The sequence below is a fragment of the Durio zibethinus genome, chromosome 25 (assembly GCF_047325235.1).
Source record: "Durio zibethinus cultivar Kanyao isolate XHJ-2024 chromosome 25, ASM4732523v1, whole genome shotgun sequence".
NCBI lineage: Eukaryota > Viridiplantae > Streptophyta > Magnoliopsida > Malvales > Malvaceae > Durio > Durio zibethinus.
In genome coordinates, this window is record NC_143186.1 from 14,882,713 (window position 1) to 14,904,309 (window position 21,597).

General features: G+C 30.1%; 3 protein-coding genes across 7 annotated transcripts; 1 reads left to right on the top strand and 2 right to left on the bottom strand.

The window, feature by feature from the left end:
* Nucleotides 1-10,166: 10,166 nt before the first annotated feature.
* LOC111275851 (Serine/threonine-protein kinase WNK (With No Lysine)-like protein) lies at nt 10,167-13,234 on the top strand. 3 transcript variants are annotated; one of them, XM_022861415.2, is made up of 7 exons: nt 10,167-10,869; nt 11,034-11,084; nt 11,451-11,590; nt 11,740-11,845; nt 12,047-12,088; nt 12,184-12,240; nt 12,409-13,234. In XM_022861415.2, the coding sequence occupies exons 4-7, from the start codon at nt 11,744-11,746 to the stop codon at nt 13,126-13,128; spliced, it is 921 nt and encodes a 306-aa protein (XP_022717150.1). In that variant the 5' UTR covers nt 10,167-10,869; nt 11,034-11,084; nt 11,451-11,590; nt 11,740-11,743; the 3' UTR covers nt 13,129-13,234. The 3 variants fall into 3 exon arrangements, with proteins under 3 accessions (XP_022717150.1, XP_022717147.1, XP_022717149.1); XM_022861412.2 differs by having other exon boundaries at nt 10,202-10,869; nt 11,451-11,579; XM_022861414.2 differs by lacking the exons at nt 10,167-10,869; nt 11,034-11,084 and adding an exon at nt 11,191-11,323 and having other exon boundaries at nt 11,451-11,579.
* An 800-nt stretch (nt 13,235-14,034) lies between these two features.
* Nucleotides 14,035-19,222, bottom strand: LOC111275850 (uncharacterized). Of its 3 annotated transcripts, none has more exons than XM_089754227.1 (6): nt 19,128-19,222; nt 17,903-18,913; nt 16,996-17,682; nt 15,484-16,282; nt 14,979-15,088; nt 14,035-14,246 (listed from the first exon to the last, which is right to left on the bottom strand). In XM_089754227.1, the coding sequence occupies exons 2-4, from the start codon at nt 18,881-18,883 to the stop codon at nt 15,707-15,709; spliced, it is 2,244 nt and encodes a 747-aa protein (XP_089610353.1). In that variant the 5' UTR covers nt 18,884-18,913; nt 19,128-19,222; the 3' UTR covers nt 14,035-14,246; nt 14,979-15,088; nt 15,484-15,706. The 3 variants fall into 3 exon arrangements, with proteins under 3 accessions (XP_089610353.1, XP_089610354.1, XP_022717146.2); XM_089754228.1 differs by having other exon boundaries at nt 14,098-14,246; nt 15,436-16,282; XM_022861411.2 differs by having other exon boundaries at nt 14,098-14,246; nt 15,427-16,282.
* Nucleotides 19,223-20,082: 860 nt separating this feature from the next.
* Nucleotides 20,083-21,373, bottom strand: LOC111276233 (uncharacterized). Its single transcript, XM_022862009.2, has one exon. It carries the CDS (start codon nt 21,276-21,278, stop codon nt 20,601-20,603), a length of 678 nt encoding a protein of 225 aa, XP_022717744.2. The 5' UTR covers nt 21,279-21,373; the 3' UTR covers nt 20,083-20,600.
* Between the last annotated feature and the right edge of the window lie 224 nt (nt 21,374-21,597).

Genomic DNA, 21,597 nt, shown 5'->3' on the forward strand with positions numbered 1-21,597 from the left:
ACATTAGTATTCCTCATTTCATGTCCGATATAGGATTGAAGTACCCTGTCCACTCTTTCCTGACATTCTCTCCCACTCAACTTCGTGACGTCTTCATCACAGAAACTGACCACCCTACCTTCCCTCGAGGCGTTTGACGTGGGTACTACTTGTCATGTGGCTATTACCTTCTCCCTTCAAAACCGACTTATCAGGGTGTGTAGCTCCAACATTTTTTAAACTCCAATAATCCCACTTTTATGTCTGATGTGAGATCGGAGTATTCTGCCTACTCTTTCCTAACACATGCACGCAAAACCTCAAGGCATTACAGCAAGGATCAACTTTCTTTTTTTCTTTCTTTCTTTTTTGATAGTTGGGAATTAAGATGGAAAAATTCCAAGGTTGAACTTTGATTTTGGAGGTGTGATGTACCTACTATTAAAGGTAGAATATGAATCATTTCTAGTATGATGGATATACAATATTATGATATGATAGAATAAGATAAGATAACATTATAAATAATATTAGATTAAATAATATAATCATTTTGTTTTGTGTTTAATGCATACAAAAATTAAGATATGATAATTTTATTTATTAGTCAAAACTATTCTTCCTTACAATATATATAATTTAAATTATTAATATAATTTTTAAGAGTGTAATATGGCACGTAAATTTTATCTCATTAATTAAAAATAATAATCTCAAAATGAAAAGAATTAAATTACTTTATATCAAGAGAATATTTAATTTTCCTTATAATTCAATCTCTTTCTTTAGATACAAACTAAATATGAGATAAGATAATTATGATCTTATTGTATCAATCATCATATATACCAAAAATGACATTCTTTTTATAAAAAATTCGAGATAAATAATTTGTTGTCTCCGTAACTCTTATATAGGATATATAAGACAGATGAGAATTACCTCTTTTACTAAATAATACTTTAGATACGAGACTAATGCTCTTACCAATTAACCGACTATTGTTATATTCCAAGCTTATAATGGAATTAATTAGAGCTTTGAATTTAATCAAGAAAGAAAATGATATCATAATTAGATTGATTAGAATTAGATAAATCCATCTCATTTTGTTAGTGTTACTTTTTTTTTTCTCAAAAAAAGTTGATTTCGTTAGTTTTGATCTCATTATTTGCAAATTACTAACTTATCATCAAAACACGAGTCAGTGCAATTAATAACAAAATAAGTTCTCTTTCCTTTATAGTAAAATCTTGAATGTATTATTTTAATATAATAAAGAAAACCCTTACAATCGTTCTTCAAATAAAAGATTATGATCAAACAAAAATTGAAGACACTCTAACCATATTAACAAAAAAACAAGACTCGAATTGCTATGAAAATGGTTTCTTGGTATAAAAAGGGTTGGGTTAGTTAATCTCATATATGTTCTATGTCATACTATATTTTAAAGTGAAAATGGGGAAATGTCCACTCCAATTGCAAACTTCAATCAATGCATTAAAAATACTCAGAGGGAGTGAATTGAAAGAAGAAGGGAATCTTGCCAGCCACTGAAATGAGATCAATATGAAGTTTAATTTGTCTACTATCCATGACAAGGAAGTTTAATTGGTTGACTAAATTTATCGCTCAATTGGATCATAGAATATTATGAGTTTATGACCAAAAACATAGGAGGCTTTAGATGAATTGTATATTGCAAATGAAATGGTTTTAATTTACTAAAATAGGTTGACAAGTTGATCAAAATCAAAAGAAATTTTATTATTTTAAATTTTTCTCACCTATATTTAGGGTTTACTTGGACTCGGTACTTGTGGTTGCATCATATGGTTTGGTCAACTTGACTTTTTGTTTTATTTTTTTTTTCTTCTTGTTCATATTTTTATGCACATTCTTTTTGTTCATACCCTTATTGATAAAAATATTTTATATCAAATTAAAGTGAAGATGTCATCAAATCTTCATCCAAAGATTCATGGAGTCTAAAATGACACAAATTAATGAACATATTTTTTAAAAAATTTAAAAAAAATCATACAATTATTTTAAAAAATAATATTCAATAAATATGAAATTCCAATCATAACAACTATAATTCTTTTTTTTTTATCTCAAATATCGACCATTTTATAAAAAAATTGCCCAATTAATTATTTTTAAAGATTTATACATGTTTTTCTTGACTTTTGACTTGCTTTTGGTTTAATTTGATGACACCTATTTTTCTAATGCAAGAATGTTATTTTGATTATTTTAAATTTAATTCCATGTAATTTCCAAAATAAAATCCATTGCTTTAATATTCATTCTATGAAAATTACTACCAAAAGAATAAATCCATTTCAAGTTATTCAAATAAATTTATACTTATCAAACTTACTTTAAAATTTTTTAACTTAGCTTGACTAATTACAAATTTTTAAATTAAGAAAATTAAGAAAAATTAAAAAATAAAAATATATCCATTTGAATCATCTAAATATAAGACATAAATTTTTTGTTTTTAAAATTTACAATTATTTACACACTATTTTTATTCTCATCTCTCCTCTTTGCATTTACCTAAAATTAAAATTTTAAACAAATTAAAGAAAACTAAAATTTGAAGATGAACAAAAAAAAGTCACTTGAGAAGGGCCACGAAACAATGTTTTCCATTTTTAAGAATGGAAAAAAAAAAATTAGAGATTAGGAATTAGGATTAGCCAGTTAGGTTGAGTTAAGCTAAGCAGAAATTATTTAGAAAATTAATTAATTATTTATTTATTTATTTATTTCAAGGGATATGAAAGTGGGACCCAAAAAGATACGGTCGTGGGGTTAAAGCGAGGCCTCGGGCGGTCAATGCGGAGCCTTGGATTTGGTTTGATGCAACACGTTTTTTATGCTTTCCATCTTCACCTTTCCACTCGCTTCGACGACACGCACCAATTTAAATACTAATTGCAGTTGGATTTTTTTCATTTATTATTTCCTTTTTGTTTTAAGAAATGGAAAACCAATTTCATGAATTTTAAACCTTAATTCTATTATAATATTTTAAATTAAAAATAATTTTAAGGCCCGAATATATATTTCTATTTTGCTATAATTGTATCATGTGTTGAAATTCTTATTCTTATTTTAGTTCAACCATGTTCATCTGAAGTTTATATTTGACAAAAATTCTATTTTATATGAGCTTGATCCAAATTATTTTATAGCTAATTTCTTAAAATATATCTCTTGGAAATTCCTTTAGAATTTTATTTCGAAAATAATAATCACGTAAAATTTTTTCACTCAAATTTATGTAATAAATAATAGGTCAAATTATATAATAAATTTTTATATTTTAGTTAAATGATCGAATTAGTTCATTTATTTTAATGTGTTTAAATTGAATATTTATATTTCAATAAATTATTAAATTTAATCAAATAGTTAACGATTTTATTTTTTTTTGTTAAAATTGATAACGAAATATTTCGATTTTTTTGACGTTGCACCGTTGATTTTACTAACATATTAAGTTCATGTGATAAAAATAATGATGTGGTAAATTTTTTTGTCATGTTAGTATTTTTCCCATCAACTTTTCTCAAATTGTACTACTCATTTTTATATTTTAGTTAAATGGTGAAATTAGTAATTTTATCATAATATATGTTCAAAATTGGTCCTTATACATTAATTAACTATTAAATTTAAAATTTGAAGTAAGATAAGTAAAATATAAGTAAAATAAAACTAAAATAAAACATAAAAAACTTTTTAATACAAATACATTAAGTCATAATAGGGTCAATGCATGTGTCAACATATAAGTTGCACTTAAAGATGGCAACGGATCATGACAAGTTTTTACTTGCATCGAACCCAACTTGACTTTATACATATGATATCCGAAATTGACCAGACTTGATATTTTTTTTTTATTTTCATACTCGAACCCAATCCAAAAGTAATAAAATATTATTTTTAATGTAAATATACAAAATATAGTGTATATATTTATATAAATAAATTTAAATATAAATTTTGTACATATCTATCAAGTCGAGTCAGGATGAGTTTACCTAAAACTCAAGGCGATACTCGATTTTCCAAAAAAAAAAAAGCCAACCATGTATGGTAAAGTCGAAACTCGTGAAGGATAAATTGGGCTACCATCTCTAGTTGCACTAGACTTGTCTTCTAAAATGGTATCATTTCAACCGGTTATAATAAACAAAAATCATTTTTATTAATTTTCCTTCTTTCACTTCTCTCTCATCCTTATTTTTCTTTTAATTCTCTCTACTTGTTTCATTTAAGGAACTCATATTTTAATAAGATTTTTAAAATTCAGTGATTGAAATTTTCAACAATTGTAAAAAAAAATATTTAAAAAATCGTCAATACTTAGAAATCAATTATCGATAGCACCATTTTGTATCATCATCTAAAACAAAACTAAACATAATGCCATAAAAATTCTAAACCTAAAACCTCTTAAAAAGAATTTCTAAACAAAAAAATATTTTTAATTGTTTTTGTTGGTTGTTTTTGTTTTATTTTTTTGTGTTATTTTGTCGATTGTTGTTAAATTCTCAAAATTTTTTCAAATCAATCTTTCCAAAAAAATTTCATTTTTTCCTTATTTTTTTAATTTTCAATTTTTAATTTTTTTTTTAACTTTAACGTATTGACTTTTACTAACTAAACAATAAAAATAAATAATAAATAAAATACTTTTGACCTTTAAATTTGAGTTTAAAATCTAATTTTACAATTTAAACCTAACTGATCCATAAACGATTTTATAACCCAATGTCAAGATAAAATTCGAAAACCTATTTAATATCTAAAAATTTTTTGAATAAAATGAAACATTTATAATTGCTTTTATTGTTAATTGTGTATATGGGTTTATTGGCCTGTTGATTACAAATTTCTTGATTTAACTTTTTATGTTTTTGTTATTTTTAAAGTTTTTAATTTTTATTTATTTTAATTTTTTTTTTCAAAAATATTGAAAATAAAAATTAACAAAAAATGATAAAATCAAAATCAAAATAAAAAAATAAAAGAAAGATAAAGAAAAAATATAATTTAGTTTATGTTTGACTTATAACTTAATTTGAAATTAACCTAATTTATCGAATTAAGTCCAATTAATAATTCAAATATAAAAAAATCTAAATATGAAAAAAATATATAGTTGAATTAATAATTAAAGTTTTATATATTATTTTAAATTAAATCTTAAATTCGATAATTAGTTAATGTATAAGGTTCAAATTTAAATACATACTGAGGTAAAAAAAAACTAATTCTAACATTTAACCAAAGTATAAGAATAAACCATAAAATTTTAAAAAATTGGTGTGAAAAATAATGATATACAAAAAAATTTTATGACATCATTATCTTTGATTATGTAAACTTTATACATCGATAAAATTAACGATCATGTAACAAAAAATATTACGTTAAAAAATCAAAATATCTCATCATTAATTTTAACGAAAAAAGTTTAAATTTTTAACAATTTGACTATCTAAATAATTAATTGAAATATAAAAATTTAATTTGAACACGTTAAAATAAAGAGACTAGTTTTACTGTTTAACTAAAATATAATGATTTATTGTTTAATTTGACAAAAATAAGGTAAATAATTACTAGTGGAATTTTTTTCAAGTGGCGCGTGTGTAAAAAAAGCGCGTGTTGGAGGAAGGGAGGATGTCGCAGGTAGGGGACGCAATGCCCCGCAATTCGTGCGCTTCATTTTTCTTTATGAGAAACGATGCACCGACTCACTGCCGATGGCACGTGCACACGTGACCCCTTAATCTCCCAGTCTCTGACGAGCACACCTTTTTTAGTGTGGTTTTGTTTTTTTTTTTTCAATTAACCTCTGTTTAAAATTCCATTTAGTTTAATTGTGGCTTTGCTTTGTTCCCATTTGATATGAGCACCCCTCAGTCCCTCACCCGCCCTTTCACACTTTTCAAAAGACATTTCTACCCTTATATTTTTTATATTATATTTTTTTATAATTCATCTCATACAAAACTTCTACCAAGAGTTTCAAACAGTAATAAATAAATGATTGATGAATCTACAGTGTTCTCGTATAATATTCATTTTACAAACATCATGCACGATCACTACAATTCGAGTTTAGATTTTATATTTGATTCTCTATGGTATTTTTAAAAAGATAAAGCTCTATGGTGGCTGAAATGAAAGCGGTTTTGCTTGGCCTATAAATTGCATGGGGAAATGATTTTATGGAAGTTGAAGTCGAATCAGATGCTGCGTCGGTGATACAGGAAATTCACAAAGTTGGTGCGTCTTACTGGGAAGGAACTGCCTTGACTATGGAGGTACTTAGAATGGCATCACAATTAGGGAACCGTTTGTTCACCCATGTAAGAAGATCAGTAAATAAGTTATCTCATTATGTTGTGAGACTAGAATGCATAGAAGGCCAGGTTAATGTTTGGAGTCACCTACTTGGAAACATTTGTAATTTGGATACTACTTTGGTTTAATGAAGTTACTATATTTGTTATTAAAAAAATTAATAATCAAAATTTAAAATTTTTTTATTACATTAAAAGAATAAAATTTTAATACAAATAATAAAAAAAGAGATCTAATTCGAAATTAAATCTTTAATATTTTTTAAGCATTTTTAATAATTAGGCTAAAGATTTGGGGACCAAAATTTAAATTTTAATAAATTTTTAAATATAGAAATAGTAATTGATAATGAATGCCAAAATGATGAAAAAAAGAGAAGGGGGTAATTTTAAGTATTGAAATGCTTTGGTTATAAGTTTGATAATTCGAATATTTATATTATATAAATAATAATAATTTTTATATTTAAATTATATTTTATATAAAAATTATTTATTATAATTTATATTGATATAAAAATATAAAATATATATTTTTAATTTTATTAAATTTATATATAATTTTTATTAAAAATTTAAATGATATTATTATCATATTATGTTTTAAATTATTAAATTTACTCAATTAGGAGGTAAGCTAGGAGCGGGCAAAAATGATGAAAAGCAAGAAAGTAAGGGGTGGGTGCTCAAGTGAATGAGTTATATTTTTTTATCTGAAGCCGTACAAAAGATTAATGAGTACTGAATAAGTTATGTCCTTGCAATTCTGACAAAATAAAAAAATTAATCCAAATCCGATCTTCAGAACATCACCTCATCTCCTATCACTTTTGACCAGTAAAGATTCTCTGCCATCCCATGCTCTTTCAGGTTACTAACCCTTTTTATTTAATTTTTTATAATAATATTAAATAAACAATATTAAATAATTCCTAACAACAAAATTTTGGTGATTGGTGGTAAAATAAAATAAAATAAACCTTTTTTTCACTTCATTTTTAGGTGACTAACTAGTCTAATTCTCATGGTATAAGTAGAGATGTTCTTTCGATTAATTTAAAATTAAATTATTTTTATTTATTAAATTGAAATTTAATTTTAAAATTAATTTATTAAAATTAATTTGATCGATTTGATTATTTTTTTAATTAATTAAATAATAAATATATTAAATTAAATTCTTATTTAAATTCTTATTTTTTTATATGTGAAATAAATCAAATAAAATCATTCAATAAAAATATTCAAATATTAAATTAAAAACTCTAATATAAAATGAAATATATAACTTTATATATTTTAGTTTTATATATAAATTTTATAATATTTTAATTGATTCAAATTTTAAATTAAATTAACCAAAAATTGAATTTTTTTAAAAATTATTTTTAATAATCGATTAAAATTAATTCGATAATCGATCAATTAACATAAATAAATAAATTCGATCAACTAATTTGATTATAAACGAATTATGAACACCTATAAATACAAGAGCATGGCTTTTAAATTTCATTTTTAATTAAGAATTAATTTAATTGGTAAAAAAGATTTTTTTATCAATTATGATTCAATTTTGTAAAAAAAAAAAGGGAAATAAAATCTTGAATGCAACGAATTAATTTACAAAATATGTTCTTACAATATATAAAAAAATTAAATTCAAGTAACACTTGAATATTTTTTTATCATATTATGAAAAAAAACACTCCTTGACAAATATTCTCTTATAAAATCTCAATTATAAATTCATTGATAATTGTATTTGACACATAACATAATTTTATGAAATTAAATTAAAACCTTTCAGTAAAACTTTTTTTAAAATTTTTACTTTAACAAAAAAAAAAAAAGCCAAAAGCTTAAGCTGGTATATATTTTTTGAACTCATTTTTACTGTTGTTAAGGACAGTTTCAAATGCTAATCATAATCCAAATCAATTTTACAAAAGGCCAAAGATATTGGGTTAAAGTTTGTTTTCATAAAAAACAAAAACAGTGATTTTTAGGTAAAAGAAAAAAAAATAGTAATATTTTGTTTAATACAATCCTAATTTTCCGCCAAAAAAAGTTAACCATGAATTTCTATTCATAGTCTACTTTAGTGAAAGAGTGATAAGTTGTTTTTTTTTTTTTTTTGTGCTTATATTATAATCACAATTAACAAAATCAAATCATGATGATATTTACTTTCACCATTATCCCATTATTGCATTCACTTTTGTTAGCCTAATTACACAATGATAATCAAATTATCTCAAATCCAAATAAAAATTTTTCTCACCAAAAACTTTCTTAACTTGCATCAACATTCTAATCATTTTGAAAATAAAAAAAACCAAGAAGGTGTTTCACAAAATTTTCAAAATTACAAACATTCTTATGAAAGTAAACAAATTAATCTTTATAATTATAGCCAATTAAAAATCTCTTTACCTATATATCAAAATACACATTATTTTATATAAATTTCATATCACATAGTTATATTTAAAATTTTGATCTCATAAACTTAGGCTTTATAAAAATTCATGAAATTTTTATATGATTTAATTACAATCTTTCATGAAATTAGGTTCATAAAATTATGGAGTTGTAATTAAGATACGTTAAATTTATTAGACTTGACAATTCATGTAATCGTGTTGTATAAAATATTATATTTGTATTGTATTTTACACGAAATTACATGTTACAGTTTATGTCAATACGAAAACATAAAATATAATTTTTTGATTTTATTAAATTTATTTACGATTTTTTTAAATTTTAAATCATATTATCTTTGTGTCATTTATTCATATTATTTTCGTATTATGTTACTATATCATATTTCAAATTATTAGATCAGAATATTATTAACAATTATTATGAATTGATGCCATAAAATCAAAACTCTTACATTTATTTTTTACAAAAAAGATTATAATTTTAAGATAAAAGAAGAGATTATAAATATTGTAATTTGAATAACAAATTTGCTAAATATTACTTTCATAAATAAAGATTAATGTTATGAATGTTTCATAAGCTATAGTTAAATGTTTAATATGATATTTAAATTTAAAATTTTTTTAATATAATACTTGAATTATAAATCAATTGATTAATATGATATTCATTTTTAATATAAATATTTTCAAATGATACACATAATGTGTAAACAATTTTTTTAGTATCATATTAATTAATAAATTCATAATTTAAATATTACTTTAAAAATTTTATTATAATTTAAGAATTATTTAGAATATTAACTCTATAAATTATATGAATTAATTGAATTAAATATCAAATTTATCTAAACTTTTGTATTTGAAATCTATAGTTTAATTTTTTTTTCAAAATTTTTTATCTACCCTTAAATTCCCTTTACTCAACTTTATACCTAATTAAAAAAATATTATATGTCTAAATTTTCTCAAATTTATAAATTTTAAATATCAAATTTGATGATACGTTCATTTATTCAAATAATAATATGAATTTATATTTCGATCTTACTAACAGGTAAGAATAACTTTTTTTTTTTTTCAAAAGTTTTAAACCCAAATAAAAACAAAGCAAAAGAAAAGTAGTTGAAATTAGTTACATGGACTTGACCCATTCATTTACCCTAAACAAAAGGAGTGATAAGAGAAACAGGTTACTAGCTACTCCATAGTTACCCCTAACTCTCCCTTACAACGCTCCTCAACTGAAATTCCAAACACATACAAAGGGCAACAACGTGATTTTGTTCCCTTCTCACCTCTCATCAAAATTCACAACCGCCGTCCATTTTCCATTTTTTAAAGTTTTTAATTTTGCTCCTCTGCACGCTCCACCCACGCTCACATTCAACCAACTTGAGCCTCCAAAGAAAGAAAAGAAACGAAAAGAAAAAGAAAGAGAAAAAACAAAGATAAAAGCTGTTCCAGCTCTTCTATATTTTTCTCACTTCCAATTTCCTTAAACAACAACAGCAATCAAGACCAAAAACCAAAACACAAAAGTAAACGAAAAACATCCCATTGTTTCTTTTGCTTGTCTTGTTTCTTACAAAGAGAGAAAGTTGGTTTGGTTGGGGGACAAACAAAAGGAATAGTACTAAAGATAAAGAGGAGAGTGAGTTTTGCTTTGTGCTTGAGATTAGCAGAGCAAAGAAAAAGTGTTTGTCAGAACAAAGAGAAAAAAAATTGAAAAAGAAGGTAAACACAAAATAATTGAAAGTGGCAAAGGTTAGCAGTGTGTGTGTTTTGAAAGGAAGTTGCATGCTTTTAGAGAAAAAAAGAAAAAAGAAAAAAAGGGTATACATATAATTTCTTTCATATAAATATAGATATAGAGAGAAAGAAAGAGAGGGCAGAAAGAGAGAGATGGTGGGCTCAGGTTCAGCAGATAGGAGCAAAGAAGCTGTTGGGATGATGGCCCTTCATGAAGCACTTAGAGCCGTCTGTCTCAACTCAGACTGGACTTACTCTGTCTTCTGGACCATACGTCCTCGCCCGTATGTTTCTTTTTTTGTTCCCCTTCAAAATCTCCAAATTTTCTTTTTTTTTTTTTTTTTTTTAATTTATATGATTATCACTTACTAAAGTTTTCCTCTTTTTCTTCAAGTTTCGTGCTTTTTTCAGCTGTTTTACTTCATTGGGTTTCTTTGTTTTCGTGTAGGAGAGTGAGGGGAGGTAATGGTTGCAAGGTTGGAGATGATAACGGCAGCTTGTAAGTACAACTTTTGTTTGTTTCCTGGGTAAACAGAGGAAAATAAGGGTTTAAGTGTTACAAACTTTTGATTATTTAGTCCCTCATTTTGACTTATTTGTTTTCATTTTTCCTTTACACTTCTTTGCATTTTATCAGTAAAAAAAGATAGGCGCTACTTGTCTCCTTGCAGAAACAGGGGATAGAAAACGGGGGAAATCTGGATATTTAGTGATGGGGAAATTTTGAGTGAAATTTGAGTTAGTAATTAAATTTAAGAAATAGGTTTTGGTTTATTTGTGCTATAGAGGCATTTTCATTTTTAAATTTAGTAAATTCATGTTCAATTTTGTTGCAAAATTTGATTTTTTTTTTTTCATGGTGAAGGATGTTGATGTGGGAAGATGGATTTTGCCGGGGAAGAGTTACAGATTGTTTGGAAGAGATTGATGTAGAAGATCCAGTGAGGAAAGCTTTCAGCAAAATGTCCATTCAGTTATATAATTATGGAGAAGGGTGGGTGCTGGGTAGGTGTTATTAATTTTTTTTTTTTTTCAGTTCTGTCCCTCCCTGACAGACTCTTTCTCTGCATGAAAAGAGATAGTTGAAAAAATAAATTTGTTTTTGGTTTCTTTATTTGTGTTATTGATTGGTTGAAATCTTATTTCATGGACAGGTTAATGGGAAAGGTTGCATCAGATAAGTGCCATAAATGGGTATTTAAAGAACCAACAGAATGTGAACCCAATATCTCCAATTATTGGCAGAGTTCCTTTGATGCTGTATGTCATATACCCCATCTTTATCTTCCCCTTCTTTTTTCACTATTTTTTTCTTTAAATTTCAATTGTTTGTCCTATTTTGAAGTTTGGGGTTCAATGATCAAGTATCTGTTAATGGAAAACTTGGTGTAAGGCAATTATACCATGGTTTTGTTATTTGTTTTGATGCAACTTTTCTCCTTTGTTGTTATCTAATTGCAGCTTCCTCCTGAATGGACTGATCAATTTGAGTCAGGCATTCAGGTCAGAATAGAAACAAACTCATTTTTCACTGTTTTTAGTCTTATTCTGGTATGTTTTCATTATTACTTTGGTGATTCTTGATTTCTCTTGACCAGACTATTGCTGTGATTCAAGCTGGCCATGGTCTCCTCCAGTTGGGTTCCTGCAAGATTGTGAGTCTGATATTAAGGATTGTAATTTCTAGTTATTTAGTTGACCGTGAAGTAGCTCTTGAAAATTTAATTTTTGGCCGTTGATTTTTGAGATCAAAGTGAATGCATATTATAGCTGAAATTGTTTGATGATTTTTGATATTATTGAGATGCTGTGTGTATCCCCAGATAACTGAAGACCTCCATTTTGTGCTAAGAATGAGGCATACCTTTGAATCTCTTGGCTATCAGTCTGGTTTCTATCTCTCGCAGTTGTTTTCGTCAAACAGAAACGGTTCCTCTTCATCTACAATTCCTTCAAGGCAGTCTGCGGTTCCAATCCGGCCTCCTCCTCCACTCTTCAACTGGAGCCAGAGGCCACTTCCGCCAGTGACTCCAATGCTTGCTTCACCTAATTTCCAGAACCCTGCTAGACTTGGATTCCCACAAGCCAAAGATGAGACCCACATGTTTCTCATGCCTCATTCATCTGAAACCCGAATGGAAGATATGATGGGTGAACATGAAAATGACATCAAATGGCCTAATGGCTTAAGTTTCTTCAATGCTCTCACTGGACGAACCGAAGATGTCAAGCTCTTATTTAACCCCGAGAGCTTAGGAAACAAAGCAGACCAAAATCACCATCCACTTGTTCTTGAAGGAAAAGACTCTAATCAACATTCAGATGCCGGTGCAAACCCCAATGAGTTCTTGAGCTTGGATAGTCATCCGGAGAATTCGATGAAGATGGAAAACAAGTTTAAGAGGAGCTTTACATTACCTGCAAGAATGGCTACGTCTTCATCTTCAACTTCTGTGGATCATCATCAGCACCGACCTGTGGAGTACAGGAACTCCGAGGCAGGGATATACACTGATGATGGTATGGAAACCTTCTTGGAATGAAACTTAAGAAGGGTTGTATTAGAGGGGACTAAAGGGTGATAATTTGTATTTACTTTAAGGTTATGTGTTTCTTTGTTGCTGAAATTACTGTGTTTGTTTTCATGTCCTTTTACGTTTGTCTCTCTAATCCATTAAACTGAACTTTTCTAATCATTTGTTGTAGTTTATCCTCCTAACGCAAGTTTTTCCGTTTAGGTTTCCTTTGAATATTGACATTTGAATTTTCAATATACAATGTCAGCCAGACATGTCGTTACTTCGGTTCCAAGCATGAGATTATTCCACTTTCCATAAAAGAAAACATTGCAGATCTTAATGGTTTTGTCCAAACAATGACGTTTTGATTGTTAATTCAGACCCTTTTTTATAAGTTCACCTTCTATTTTTTAACTAGTAAACTATAGTTGAGATTGCATAACATTCTCCTAGATGTATGACTATGCCAATGTATGTTTCTTTCCTTAGAAAAGGAAAACAGAGAGGGAAAAAAAACAATGATCTAAATTTGTTGGATTGGATGCTAGTTCTCACAGCCACCGTCAATGTTTTGGTTTTACAAATAACTGAATCTAAACATGTTTTTTTCATTTAGTTGAACTTTATATAACAAAGGCTGTAAATAAAAGATTATGTACATTAAGATTGGATTTCCAAATTTATTGTCACCTTTTAAAAAGAATGACTTGATTATATAAACTAATTGAATTAAATTTAACATTTTCATATTCTTGAACTGTAAATAATCTATTTGAATGAGGGGCCTTTCAATCATTTTAAAATCAGGTCGGTTTTACCTGATGTACTGAACCTTGATTCATTGAGGGATTTAAAGACAGTTGGTCACTCCCCAGTCTTCTTTTCAGCAAAAAATAGTACAAACTGTTGCCTGTTGGAGGTCTGCTGTATATGACAAATCCTGGATATCCTAGGATTTTGCAAATTGCACTGAATTTCCCATAACAAAATAAATGATACTAAAAATCATAACTTTTGCCTGGTAAATATTTTCAAAAGTATTTCTTTTTCAAGTTGACATGAATATTGCACCCAAAATACAAACTTCCCACACTCTTGTTTGTTGATGAAACTGACACAGATCTTGCATTTCCATATCGCCCCTGCAAAATAGAAATTTCACAATTAGAATTTCTAATTTGATATAATGATTTGGGAAGGAATTGTATTTACTATGGATTAATGCACACTTCAATGAAAGTATACTCTTTACATGCCAAATTCGAGGCATCACAAAGGCTCTTGATCGAAAGCATATTATAAATCATAATAATTTGGAAAAACATATGAAGTTGCAGTAAATGCTTGCATGATACTTTTTCATCTCTTTTTTCAGCTCCAGTTCTTTACAGCCTTAGATTAGTGTTCATGATAATGCTAATATAACAAGGCCGATATAGATTTTGCTATTCGGTCAAGGAATCATGTGCAGAATCAACATGCTTTATTGATGGATGATACAGGGAGTAGAATTCTAGAAATGCTTTTCAAGAATCTTCTATTGCTTCTTTCTTTAAGAGCTTAAAGGCTGACAGGTGAGCCCTATGATGTTCATGTAGTCTGGAAGGTTTTAGCCTACAAGTCTCTTTTGTATAAATGATTATACTGACTTCAGATGCTTCACACTATGATGCCTTTAAAGTCATGCTACATATTGCTTTCAGGAATCAATTTTCACAGAATAAAAAATACATATGAAAACTGATTCCAAAGAGGCATATGAAATTTTAAAAATTGACCTTAGCAACATCAAAGATTTGAATTAAAAAATGGAATAGAGAAATAGAATTATAATCATCATATAAAACCAATATACAAAATTCAAACTTGATTACCATTTTAGAAGCATAATTTCTGAAGCAATGGGGGTTCTCAAACACTTGAATTGGCCTCCAACACAATTTCCTGAAGATTCACCATGCCCATTCCCTTACTCTAGTTTTTCCTGTCAATCATCAATTAAATATATTTAGGTCACTCAAAATTTCCCAAATTCCAACAAAAAAATCTATCGCAATAAGATCTAAGTTGAAACATGAAACTCATTCCCAGATGTGTTTTTTAATATATATAATATTATATATAATCCACCAGGCATTGTAAACAATAAGAATGCAAGCTTCAAAATATCTATTTGCATTGTTAAACTTGAACTTTCAAAGCCACATTGAGCAAATGGCAGAACAAAACCCCCAAGGAAAAGGTACACATTATTATATAGCAGTTAGGGGTAGAGAATCAAGAAGATAATGAACAAGAAGATCAAAAGCCAGTGCAACAAACCAAATGAACCTTCGTTGGGGTTGATGAATGAATGGTGACAATTTCAGTTGCTCGTACCTTGTGACCACATGTATCGAATGATCCAAATGGTTGGCATGGAGTACAAGCAAAAGATCCAAATAGCACAACCCAGATGGTGCTGTGTTGTTTTTGAAGGCGCTGAAGCATTGAGAAATTATGCATAACTGCATAAGGGAAAATGGCAAACCCACATCTTGCATCTAAGAAGGCAATTCTGAAGTCGGTTTTAACTTGTAATTATCAAAAGCTGCTTGAATCATCAGGCAGCAGACAATGCAGCTAAATCTGCTAATTTCTTCTGGCCAAGGTTTGTTAAAAGTTCCAGGGAGATGAAGTGTTTTGGTAAATCTTCAAACTCTTCTTCTTTCAAATTGAATTTTGGTTGAAGCTCTTTTGCTTCAGAATCAGCTGAATCAGCCTCTGCAAGTAGAAGGTTGGCCCCTTCAAGGTCACCCAACTCTAAAGCAGCCAATCTTTCTGCTTTGGCAGCACCAGCAATTAGAAGTAATCTCTGGAACCTAGCCACTGCCACTTCTTTTTCTTTGGATAAAATCAGTCCTTCAATCCCCTGCAATTTCTCCACTATATCCTTTATCTTATCCTCCAGTTTGCCTAGATCTAACACTGCTTTGTCCATTTCAATTTGTACACTTTCCCTTTCAATGCTTAACGATTTTGCTTCAGCTGCTAATCGCGCAGCTTCCTTAAAATTTCTTGAAGCAGCAGCAACCTTCTTTTCTGCTTCAAGGTCTGGAACTATTTTGTCTATGAAAAAGATCCTCTGCTTTAAAGATGATATATTTTGGTGAATGCTTGACTTTGTTGAAGATAATTCCTGAAATCAGTAGAGGGAAAATTTATTTAATTACAGGCATCACAGAAGGGGAAGAATGTGGTGTATCAGGCGTTTACCTTTTGACAAGTTGATATTTGAAAAGGGCAAAGAAAAAAAAAGAAAAGAAAGAAAAACAGATATCCAAAGCTTCTTGTGCGCTAGTACATACTATATTCAAGTGAAACAAACTACTAAGTGCAACATCATGGAGTTTAACATCCCACTGATTTTCATGATACTGAAATTGCTTGATAGGAAGAATTGGTTACCTATAGCTTAAGTAATGAAATTAAGTTATTAGCCTCTCTATTTACAGCAGGTTGAAAAGGCACTCATCCAAGGCAAGACCAGTCACCAGGAACTCAGAAGTCCGATCTACATTTGCAATTTTGAATTGACAAACTAGGACTACTAGATGGTGATTTACATTAACATATAGCAAATTTCTTTCATACTTAAAACAGAACAGATAAGAGGGATTGAATCCATGCATTTTAGCCTTTGTGGACTCCAAAGAGAAAAACAGTATGAAGCTATCAAAGACCAGATCCATAAAATCAATTGAAGATGCTGATTAATTAAGTTAGTCAAGTTCTATGATAATTGGATGAAGGAGCCAGGAACAAATTTCATGCAGGGGTAAAAGAAAATACAGTAATGAAACACAATCAATACAGTAAAATCCCTCTTATATTTTGCAAAGAAAAATGAACCTGTAGAGAAACCCTTGCAGTAGAAGCCTCCTGTTGAAGCACTTGGACATCCTCAGAAAGCTTCTCCTCAGTCTTAGCAAGCCTCACTTTATCTTCCATGGACTTCAAAACTGAGGATAGAAAAGTTTTTCTTAGTCCAACAACTTCCTGATACATTTTTGCTTCATCTACAGAAATCCTGGCAAGCTCCTTGATCTTAATACCCCTATCTTCTTCTTCTGTGAGAAGCTTGTCAATTTCTTCCTTTTTCTTTGACAGAGTTTCACTCTCTATTTCCATCTGGGAAAGATGAGATAGTAAGTTGTCACACTTTGAGTCAATGCTAGATTGCATCTCTTGAAAGCCAGAGACCACATCAGCAATCCTTTGTTCTACTTGTTTGATTTTAGAGTCATTTTCGGCAATTTCTCTTTCCTTGTCTTTCACTAAGGCAAGTAGCTTTTGCAATTCATCACTCAATATATCTTTTTGACTATATAGAAATTCTTTCTCTCTCTTGTCATCTTGTATCAAGCTGTCAAGGGAAGTGTTGAATACCGCACGAGCGTCATCTAATAAATGTGCCTCAATTTGTAATTCTATCTTGTTCAACTCCAAGGCTTCAGTTGAAGAAAGCCATTTCTCCCTTTCTTCTGAAGATTGTGCTTCTGATTTCTTGAATACCAGATCAGCATTACTCATAGCATCCTAGAGGGAGAGGAATGTACGGGTCAGACTCAAAAAGCAGAACCATGTAATAATGGAAGAAAGGAATTGAAATACAAACCACTCATAACTCAATGAGCACGTAGTTACTTGTAATAATAACCTTTAATTAGCATAAAGGAGCAATCTATACCCGGAGAAAAATTAAAACAATAAATGGTTGGCATCTAAAAAGACTACTAGTAATGGTTGAATGGCTGACCTCAGAGAAATGATGGAGCAAAGAGGCACACTCCTCCTCAACAGCAATCTGGCAGTTGAGAACCTCAAGCATTTTGGAATCAATAGCATTGCATCGTGCCTCAGCATCTCGAAGAGCAGTAAGGAGAGCCTGCTTATCCTTGTCAGCAGCTGCAAGGCTCTCATTGATACTGTCAGCAGCCTCAAAATCTTCAGCTTCACAAGCATCCTCCAATTGCTTTTCAAGGTCCCCGAGTCTAATAGTTACTAAGTGAAGATCATCAGCAGCCTTTCTTCTTCTACTAATGGAGTCCTTGCGAGCTGCAGATATAGAGGCCGCTAATTCATGAGCATGACTGAGTTTATTAGCAATCTGGATCTTGATTTGCTCAAATTGGGCTTCGGCATCAGTACTGGATTGTTTTTGTTCTTGCTGCTCTGCCTGAACTCGGTGTGATTGTGAATCTGAGTCCGAGGCCAAAGATATATTGGTGCTTGTCATGTTACTGGTGTGAAGAGAAGGATGATTATCATCATGACCATCAGTATCATCTCTACCATATCCAATCCTGAATCCAGTATCATGACCATCAGTATTATTATCAATTTGATTATCTCTGCCATATCCAATCCTGAATCCAATAGCTCTCCTTTTCTTTCTATAAGTAGAAGACATCTGCCTAGAGAACACAGTAGCAGAAGGCCCTGCTTCTGGTTCTGGTTCGTGTTCGGGTTCAGGTTCTGGCTCATCAAGTGGGGTTTGAAGAATAAGGTCAGAGAACAGATTCTCATCAAGGGGCTCCTGAACCTGATGCTGCTGCTGTGTTAAATTCTGTGATTCGAGTTCAGGTTGATAAAGATCTTGCTTTTGCTCTTGCTCATGGTCTTCTACCAACTGGGATGGTGTAAAAAGAACCATCCCTTCAAACAAAGAGTCCATTTCATCAACATCCATATCCATCTCTCTCCTTTCTGTGATTCCTCCTACACCTGCCATCTCCATCTCAGCTTTCTTTTCCTAAATGTTTTCCCACTAACCAAACAAAAAGGAACCCGGAAGATCACATATCAAACAAAAAATTCAAAACCAATAATTCAACACCCACAATGATGTAAACAAAAGATTGATCAAAAGATCATACTGGGATGACGACAAAACTGGCATGGTTCAAGCCTAACTAAACTCAATTCTAATACTCAACAATAAAAATCCAATCGAATCAACAATCAAACATCCTCTTTCTTACCTGTTTTCAATGGAATGTTGCTAAGTTGCCTTGCTCCAAGTTTTCCCAAGTCCTCTTAATTTGTAAACTCGCTTCACTGGTTGCCTTGCCTGGGCAGAGGAAAATTCCCTTCCTTCTGCCTTTTGTCATTCACTTTTATGGGCTTTGGCTATATTGTTCAGATTTCAGGGTCTTTTTTCCTTCGTATCCAGACTTTTATTCCTGGGTTGGTTTTCTTTCATTTTGAGCTTATTTTGTTATTCAGGTATTTTGGAGCCCAACTTCCATTTCACCTCAGTGGCCCATCGTTAATGTAATTTTGGATTCGGACTCTGCTCAAAGTGCAAGGTATCATGTATTAATTAAGCATTCATTAGACAATATAATGAGAGGGATTTTTGTCATACTGTGATATTATTATATGATTAAACTTTTAAGATTCTAATAGTTATTAAATACAATTGTGACAGTTTAAAAATCTTTTACATCACGATATTAAATGAACTTGAAGCTAAAATACTCAAGCACCTTAATTTAAGAAGTAAAACAAGCTATTTGCTCTGTCGTCTATACCTGCATTTTCTAGACCATTTTTTCTGGGTCTAAGTTTAAAAGTAAAGGTCTATCCAAGTCCTACTATTCTAAGAATGACCAAAATAATGTTGAATGCCAAGTTTGAACCATTGATAAAAAAAAATTGAATGATGGATGCTACTTCAAATCAGCTGGCTTCAGGACCTTAGGCACAGCTGCCTTTATGTTTTAATTTACTATTTGAATGAGGTAATAATAATAATTTTAACTAGAGTACATATTTTTTATATAAAAGAAGCCATAATTTGAAATAAGAGAACAAGTTGTAGGAGTTAAGATTTTAATATTAAATTTATTAACGTCACTTCTTAAGAGTAATTGTACGAATTAATTGAATTAAATTCTGAATTTAAATATCATCTTTTTTCCTGAATCTGTGAACTTTCATTGCCCAAAGGATTTGAAGTGATTTTTTGTTTCCCATTTCTACTAAGTAAGCTTGTAAGACCCAAACTATGCCGGAACAGGTTGGCATATAGTGCTATAAAGTATGCTTTTACAAAAGAAACAGGACACTCTGACATCCCCCAATCTTCCTTCAAACAAAAACATCAGCTATTGCAGGTTCTGACATTCCCCAATCTTCCTTTAAACAAAAACATCAGCTACTGCAGGCCTGCAGCTTATTACAAATCCTGGATAATCCTAGGATCTTGCAATGAATTTCCATAACATATTGATGATATCAAAATCATAGAGAAACCAGCACTGCAGTAGTATGATCTTCCTTTTGCCTACTATCTATATCTTCAAAGTATTTCTTTTTCCAGTTGACAAGAAATATTGTACCAAAATCTCAAACAAATGATGTTCATAGCACAAAATCAACACAAACTCAAACATGAAAAAGTTTGGGAAAATATATTTAAAAAAAATTATAGATTCATAAATTATCCAACACTAAAATTTCCTTGCACCACATTGTTTCCCGGAAGGTTCCATGGCATGACATTCTCTACAGGCCAACAAAAATAACCTCACAAATCTCAGGCAAGGCCCTGATCTTCCCCTAGTTGTACTCTTTTCTTGATGATGATCAACTTGTTTCTTAGCTCTCGAGGCTTCTTTCGCCACAACCCCACTATTTTTCCTCCTGGAAACCTCACGTTTCAGAACAGGCACTGCTGTGATATACTGCCATCTCTGAGAATCCCCATATAGCTGAGCAGTTACCATTTTGCTTGCTTTATTACACGCACGGATTTTGCTATGGTACAACAATCTCCTCTCTGAATTGTCACTCGAGCTTGTTCTTGCACTGCTGCAACTGCTTCTGCTGTTAGTACTGTTACTTCTTGAAGACATAAATGAATCCTTGCTGTTGATGCTGCTTGTTCTGCTTGTCCCACGGGAACTGTTATCAGCTGCAACCATTGTTGCAGGTTGTAAAGGAAATGCATGTGGCAATAGTCTGCCATTGACGAAAGGACGATCAGCTGGTGAGGTTCTGTATGGATCTTGAGAAGGTGAATCAGGGGTAAAACACCCGAAATCGAAATCGGAATCTTGATCTTGGTTTGGGGTGCTAGGGAAGGAGAATATCTCACCAGAGCTAGACCTCTTCCTACGATTTTCCATGGAAGATTTTGATTACACTAATCTTTCTTGTGTGGGAGTTTGGGGGTGCATGAGCAAGCTTCTATACTTGTATTTATTTATATTAAGTTGATGATACATAGTATGATAGGAACAAGGTGAGAGAATCATGTGTTATGTCTAGATGGGACAGCTTGGACTGATATGGGTCCCTTGTTGGGTGATTCTGATGAGTTTTTGGTGGTGTAAATCATGAAGTCATTCTTGCCAACTCAAGCTTGATCTAGCACATGGAGAGCTTGGTGTCGTAATAATATTGTTTGCGTGCGATATTCCCTAAACGTGTGTCTTAATTGATTCA

Coding starts and splice junctions, on each gene's coding strand:
- LOC111276233 (XM_022862009.2), bottom strand. CDS start 21,278: ATGGAAAATCGTAGGAAGAGGTCTAGCTCTGGTGAGATATTCTCCTTC.
- LOC111275851 (XM_022861412.2), top strand. CDS start 10,739: ATGGTGGGCTCAGGTTCAGCAGATAGGAGCAAAGAAGCTGTTGGGATG. Junction 12,089..12,183: donor AATTTGAGTCAGGCATTCAG/GTCAGAATAGAA, acceptor TCTCTTGACCAG/ACTATTGCTGTGATTCAAGC. Junction 12,241..12,408: donor AGTTGGGTTCCTGCAAGATT/GTGAGTCTGATA, acceptor GTGTATCCCCAG/ATAACTGAAGACCTCCATTT.
- LOC111275850 (XM_089754227.1), bottom strand. CDS start 18,883: ATGGAGATGGCAGGTGTAGGAGGAATCACAGAAAGGAGAGAGATGGAT. Junction 17,683..17,902: donor TGCTCCATCATTTCTCTGAG/GTCAGCCATTCA, acceptor CTCTCCCTCTAG/GATGCTATGAGTAATGCTGA. Junction 16,283..16,995: donor CTGCAAGGGTTTCTCTACAG/GTTCATTTTTCT, acceptor TACTGATTTCAG/GAATTATCTTCAACAAAGTC.